Source organism: Setaria italica, chromosome IV, assembly GCF_000263155.2.
Source record: "Setaria italica strain Yugu1 chromosome IV, Setaria_italica_v2.0, whole genome shotgun sequence".
NCBI lineage: Eukaryota > Viridiplantae > Streptophyta > Magnoliopsida > Poales > Poaceae > Setaria > Setaria italica.
Genome location: NC_028453.1, coordinates 21,853,044 through 21,859,732, shown reverse-complemented (window position 1 = coordinate 21,859,732; position 6,689 = coordinate 21,853,044). Strand labels below are relative to the sequence as shown.

General features: G+C 43.5%; 2 protein-coding genes and 1 pseudogene across 2 annotated transcripts; 1 reads left to right on the top strand and 2 right to left on the bottom strand.

The window, feature by feature from the left end:
- Nucleotides 1-248: 248 nt before the first annotated feature.
- Nucleotides 249-1,432, bottom strand: LOC101752838 (protein DMP4). Its single transcript, XM_004965367.2, has one exon. The coding sequence runs from the start codon at nucleotides 1,331-1,333 to the stop codon at nucleotides 560-562; it is 774 nt and encodes a 257-aa protein (XP_004965424.1). The 5' UTR covers nucleotides 1,334-1,432; the 3' UTR covers nucleotides 249-559.
- Nucleotides 1,433-4,035: 2,603 nt separating this feature from the next.
- On the top strand, nucleotides 4,036-4,808 carry LOC101766788 (glutathione S-transferase T3-like). Its single transcript, XM_022826100.1, has 2 exons — nucleotides 4,036-4,476; nucleotides 4,560-4,808. Exons 1-2 carry the CDS (start codon nucleotides 4,036-4,038, stop codon nucleotides 4,806-4,808), a joined length of 690 nt encoding a protein of 229 aa, XP_022681835.1.
- Nucleotides 4,809-5,592: 784 nt separating this feature from the next.
- LOC111257068 lies at nucleotides 5,593-6,594 on the bottom strand (annotated as a pseudogene).
- Between the last annotated feature and the right edge of the window lie 95 nt (nucleotides 6,595-6,689).

Genomic DNA, 6,689 nt, shown 5'->3' with positions numbered 1-6,689 from the left:
CAACCCTAAAATGCTACCTATATGTGACCGGATGCATGAGAGTACTAAACACCTAACTAATTATTAAGGATATATTTGGTTGTACGTATCATTTGATTCATATACCACCTTATCCAGAATGAAGCCAACCCACTTGGAATAATTTTCTACTAAGAGGATTAATTCGTATAGTTAAAGCAAATTTGTTAAACTGTACCATCCAGCATTATCCATATATACATTAGATGGTGCATGCAACAAACACACTCTAAGATTCTCCTCCAGTTTTCATAAAAGCAGGGTTGTCATGATTATTAAACCAAGTGAACACATTCTACATGACCACTAGCTACGACTGATATATGCAAAACTGGAATAATTTACTCGTCACACCAAGCCAAACTTGGAAATTTGGAATACTGAAATAAATCGTACAATATGCTTGCACTACTACTTACGCAAACTAAAGATGCAGAAAATGCACGTCAGGGAATATCCCAAGCAATGATACAAACATCTGACAACAGAAGACGCAACACAGGGAAATCAGCCGATAATTCACAGCTAGAATGTGTGCATCTCAGGCGGCGGGAATTGGGAACCCGAGCCCGTGCCGTGTCGACGGGAACGCGGCGAAGAGCAGCGTCCCGACTAACCCTCCGGCAAGCGGCACAGCGGTGAGCACCTGCTGCTTGTCGTAGGACATGACCGGGTTGAAGCACGCGCCGACGTTCCTGTCGAACATGGCCACGGACATGAAGACGATGAACGACAGGAACGCGTGGAAGAAGTCGATGAATTTGAGCCGTTTCCCGGCGGCTTCCTCGGGCGGCGGTGGTGGCGTGCCGTCGATGACCCACAGGCCGGAGTACGTGGCCACCGCGTACCGCACGGTCCCCCTGGCGTCGAGGAAACTGTCCGTGAAGCAGAGGAAGAAGCACGCAGCGGCGCAGAGCCCCACAAGCCAGGCCGTCATGACACGGTTCACGTCTTGGCACTTACCGCCGTTGGTGAACACCGGCGACAGCACCTCGAAGACGAGCACGGCGCCGGTGGGAAGGTTCTTGGCCAGCTCAGCGGTGCTCTGGAATGCTTGGGCCATTGCACGCTCCAGCCGCGTCGCCTCGTCGTTCCTGGCCCCGCCGCCTCCCTGGCCGTTCGACTGAACCTGCAGAAGCGGCTGGGTCTCCGGCGCCGCACGGTGAGCATCAGAGATGCCAACAACGACGGAGCCTAAGGTTCTCTCCACAGAGCCACCAGAAGCCGGCGCGGTTGCTGTGGGAGCCGATGCGACAGCCGCTGCTGGCGGCGCGGACTTCTGGGACTCGAGATCAGCTTGGCTCTTGGACGCCATGGCGCGCTCGCGATCAACTGAGAAGTTTGGTGTTGGCTTTTGACTCGACCTTTGCGACGAGTATAAGTTGTGCGATCGATGTTGGGACACAACGGGTTTGTGGTATTTATGTTGTGTTGTGTTACGCGCAAGTAAGAGGAGACTTGCAAGGAAAGCGTCGTTGTTTTCACGTCCTTGGGACACCCATCGTGCTTATCATTGGCTTCGGGTAGTTTGTGAATGCAAGTCATATGAACTGCTTCTTCCGTTCCATATTACAAGTCATTCCAATTTTCTTGGAGAGTCAAACCATTTTATATTTGATCAAAATTATAAAGAAGATCATAAAGGTTTATGATACGGAATAGATATACTATAAAAATATATTTAATAAAAAAACTAATGATACTTATTTGGTATCATGAATGTTAGTATTTTATTGCATAAATTTGATCAAACTTGAGATGTTTTGATTCTTAAAAAAATTGGAATGTTATAATTTGGAACGGAGGGAGTATAAGTAATTGGGACGTTGCTATCATTGCCGAGTGAGAGTTTGTGATTTCTCAATCCACGTTCTGGATGTACTATTTTTGTGCATATAGAACTGCAATTGACAAATAAAAAAGTTTTTTCCCTTTTGTGCTAGTGGCGGGAACCAACTGAACGTTAATGTACAAATACAACTCGGAGACTTTGAACGTGTCCAGCTGGGTTTAGACGACTTGGCAAAATTGACCGCGTGAACGGTTTCATCACATTCTGATAGGAGTGGACAACATGCTTGGGCCGCAAACGTTGGGAGCAAAGCATGTGGTTGAGTTGGATTGGATATGCTAAATTAGTTCTTGTAGAGGAGACCAAGAGCAAACACCACAATTACAAAGGACTCAAGGAGCGATGCTGACGTGGACCTGTACCTGCCATATCCTGCGGCATAAGCAACAGCCTGTTTGATTCCCTCTTGATGAATAAAATCTTCTTCCCACATTGAGAAAGGATCTCTTTATTAAAAAAAATGGGGAGCAACTCTGATATTTGCTTACCTTTTAATAGGTTGTTGCAGCAAATCAGATGTCACAAAAAAGGTGATCCAAATGGTTACAGGAAGGACAAAGTTGAGATACTGTAAGTCGCAATCTAACTCTGCATGAGATTCAGAATCGTAACTATAGCCATGGTTAGCAGACCAACTTTGTGCAACGTAACAGGAATGAAAATACAATTATACAATGAACACTTGAAATAATGTAGATATTTCACTAGCATAGTGTGACTCATCTCCATGTGACGGAATTCTTTTAAGTGGATCTCAGATGTGGTGTGACTCTTTCTTCAAGGCAATTTGGTGCAACCTTTTTTTTAAGGCAATTGCAGTCAAAAGAAAACACTTTCAGCCCATAGCCATATTAGGTCCAATGAGAGCATCTCCAAGAGAGGTCTAAAATCAATTCCAAAACTAAATTTTAGGAATAAACGAGACAAAACACCCTCCAACAAAGGCCCAAAGAGGTTTCCAATTATTCGTGCTTCCCCAAACCTGCCGTAAATCGAGCTAGAAAAAGGGAGCTTCTCCGCACTCCCAATCCGCGTTCCCGCGCATACCCCACGATGCCGCCATTTTTTCCCGCCGTCCGTGCGCACATATCCCCTGGTTGCCACCATTTTTCCCGCCTGTCTTGCGTCCCCGCACATATCCCCTCGCTACCGCCGTCCACCCTGCGCTCTCAACGGCGAGGGCGGCGGCACGTGACACGCGGTCTATGTGTTCGACGTGAATACCAAGAACTGGGCCTTGGTGCGCCTGCCGCCGGAGTTCGCCGACTTCGTCTTCTCCATCATGTCCGTCCGCATCTGAACATTGACGTGAAGACCAAGAACGGCACCGTGGTGCGCCCGCCGCTGGAGTTTGCCGTCTTCATTTTCTCTGTCACGTCCGTCCGCATCTGAACATCTGGATCTCGCCCTCCCCCGATCCAGACCAAGAGAAAAGGAAAAAAAATCAAGACTACTGCAGCTGAGGAAGAAGGTAGGTCAACATCTCTGCCCACGACCCTTCAATTTTCTGAAAAGAGACAGATGAATCGCTGCATTTTATTACATCTCTGTCCAGTGCCCTTCAATTTTCTGAAAAGAGACGGAACAATTTTCTGAAAATTTTCGATTTTCTGAATAATTTTGTATCTGTATCTTGCAATTCGTTTGATTCCAGGTCAAAGATTGGGTGCACCACAGTTGATAGTATTCATCTACATGTTTTCTTTGTTTCTTAGATGTAGAATTTAAGCCATCTAGAACTGAATCATTTGCATCCATAGTACGTGTTCTAAACTAACAGAGGTACTCTGCCAAAGGAGCAATGCCATCTCCTCTTGCAGTTGGTTCATACATAGGAGAATGGCACACATCTTAGTCGCCAATCAGATGTCAAATATTTGTAGGTACCTGCAGATGCATATTGCGTATCGTTGCATACTTGTTTTTTATCGACACTGGAATTCTTTTGGTTCACAAGTTCAAAGTTAATTTTCCTGAAGGTGCATGTATTCCATGACTACATGGTACAATAACACTTACAGCTGCTACTTGCATTGATACGACTAGCAAATGGAGTCAGGAAATTTGAAGTGTGTGCTAGAATTCCTTTGATAGTCTGTCATGAGATTATTCTCTCAATTATTACTCTGAACACGAATATGAATTTCTTGTAGGTGGTGCTAACAATGGAAGGAGAAGGTTATTACACAAACATGATGAATGAGACTGAGGACAACAGTCCTATGGTTTTGTCTAGTTTCAGTAGCCCTCCTGCAGTGCAGCAAGCACCCAGCATGAGCAATAATACTGCCACTGCCACTGCCACTGCCACCATAAGGCCAAACCAGAAGAGATCAAAAAATTTTAGTGAGGAGGAAGATAAACTACTAGTATCATCATGGTTAAATGTAAGTATTGATCCAGTGCGTGGTGCGAACCAAACTCGCGGTGCATTTTGGAAGCGAGTATCTGATTTTTTTCATTCAAACAAGGAAAGCCCCTCCGACCGTAGCCAAAGTTCACTTGTGCACCGTTGGTCAACTATTCAAGAATGTGTCAATAAGTTCTGTGCATGTCTAATCCAAATTGAGGTTAGAAAGCAAAGTGGTGTGATTGTACATGACAAGGTAATATAAGATCATGTGGCCTTCATTTGCATCTAACCTAATATGTTCTTGTAATGCTATAACTAACCTGAAACTTATTCCAGCTTATGGCCGCATGCGCTTTGTACAAGTCAGAAGATAAAGAGAATAAGTCATTTCAGTTCATGCATTGCTGGAACCTCCTACGAACACAACCGAAGTGGCATGACAGGATGAAGGAGTTATCCGGTCAGAAGAATTCACACAAAAAGCAGAAGACAACAGGAGATTCAAGTCTTGGGATAGAACCTTTGGTGAATGGAAACATTGTCAATCATGCTGGAGGTGAGATGAGACTCATGAGAGTGATGTAGGCAAAAGACCAATGGGCAAGAAGAAAGCAAAAGAATTTTTATGACAAGGTGGAGGTGATGCATGCAAAGAGGCTTTGGACCATTTGTGGGAAAAGAAGAAGGAAGCCGATGAAGAGAAGGAACTCAAGAAAGAAGAGAGATACAAACAATATTATGAATTAGAAAAAGAGAAGCTTCATCTAGAACAAGTGAGGGTTGCTAATGATCAAGTGAGGATTCAGAATGACCAAGTGAGGCTTTCAAATGAGGCAAAAACTCTTGAGATTAAAGAAGAGGAGTTGAATGTGAAAAGGATGTTAGAAGAAGAGCGAATTATGACAATCAATATTAGTGGCATGCCCGGAGACCAGCAACAGTACTACGAGACTCTTCGCTCTGAGATAATGGCTCGTCGTGGGATCAACTTGGCTTGATCTAGTTAAAAAATGCATGAACTCTTTTGTTGAATTATTATTCGTAGTTTGAACATTTGCACTCACATTTGTTTCATCATATCAATCATTTTCTTTACAGACTTGTTGCACTCTTACATTTTTCATGAAAGATCATGTTTGAATACTGTTAAATCTCTGAAAATAAGTGTTCTACTGCATGCACTGAGTTTCATCTAATAAATAAATTGGAGCTCTTTGTACTTTAGCGAATCTGAAAAAATAAATTGGAACTCTCAGCACTGTATCAAATCTGAAAAAGTAAACTGGAGCTCTCGGTACAATAGCCAATATAAAAAATAGTTGTAGCTCTCAAGAATGTAGGAATTCAAAAATATGGCACTAACAACGACTTAATATTTATCAGGAAAATGTTGCCACAGGTGCTCCACCAGGTCTTCTCGTAGTTGATAGTGAGTTTCGTTATCCCTTATTTTTTTGTGCGCCTTAATAAAATCCTCAAGATCAGGTGTAGGGTCATGGGAAGGTTTAACATTCTCACCACCGGATTCGAAATGTTCTTCACTATCCACTTCTCACTCATCTTCAATAATCATGTTATGCATAATGACACAAGCTTTCATGATGTATCCCAGCGTGACATCATCCCAAAAACGAGCAGGACCTCTAACAATGGCGAAACGAGCTTGCAGCACTCCAAAGGCCCGTTCCACATCCTTTCTTACTGATTCTTGCGCTATGGCAAAATATTTTCTCTTATTGCCCTGTGGTTCTGGAATGGTCTTCACAAATGTGGCCTAGGATGGGTATATGCCGTCAGCAAGATAATATCCCATAGTATAATCATGACCATTTATGCTATAACCTACTTTGGGAGCTTGGCCGTCAGCTAGTTTTGCAAATAGTGGAGATCGATGCAGAACATTGATATCATTATGAGACCCAGGTAAACCAAAAAAAGCATGCCAAATCCATAGATCATGGGAAGCAACAGCTTCTAAAATAATTGTAGGCTCGTGCACGTGACCGCAGTACATACCTTGCCATGCTGAAGGGCAATTCTTCCACTTCCAATGCATGCAATCTATGGAACCTAGCATGCCGGGAAACCCTCTTTCCTCCCCAAGTGCAAGTAACCGAGCCGTATCATTGTCATTCGGTGATCTTAGGTACTCATCTTCAAAAACATCTACAACTGCTCTCACAAACCGTTTCAGACTCTCTATGACAGTACTTTATGCAATACGAATTTTTTCATCTGTAGCATCCGCGGGTATTCCATAAGCAAGCATACGGAATGCTGCAGTGACCTTTTGCAAGCAACTTAATCCAAGTTTGCCAGCTGCATTTCTCTTCTGGACAAAGTAGTCATCATGGTCTTCAACGGCATGCATTATGCGCAGGTATAGATGCCAATGCATTCTAAACCTGCTCATACAATAAAAAATTGAAATTAATATTATGCTTTGCGATAGAGATATATAAAATG

Coding starts and splice junctions, on each gene's coding strand:
- LOC101752838 (XM_004965367.2), bottom strand. CDS start 1,333: ATGGCGTCCAAGAGCCAAGCTGATCTCGAGTCCCAGAAGTCCGCGCCG.
- LOC101766788 (XM_022826100.1), top strand. CDS start 4,036: ATGGAAGGAGAAGGTTATTACACAAACATGATGAATGAGACTGAGGAC. Junction 4,477..4,559: donor GTGTGATTGTACATGACAAG/GTAATATAAGAT, acceptor AACTTATTCCAG/CTTATGGCCGCATGCGCTTT.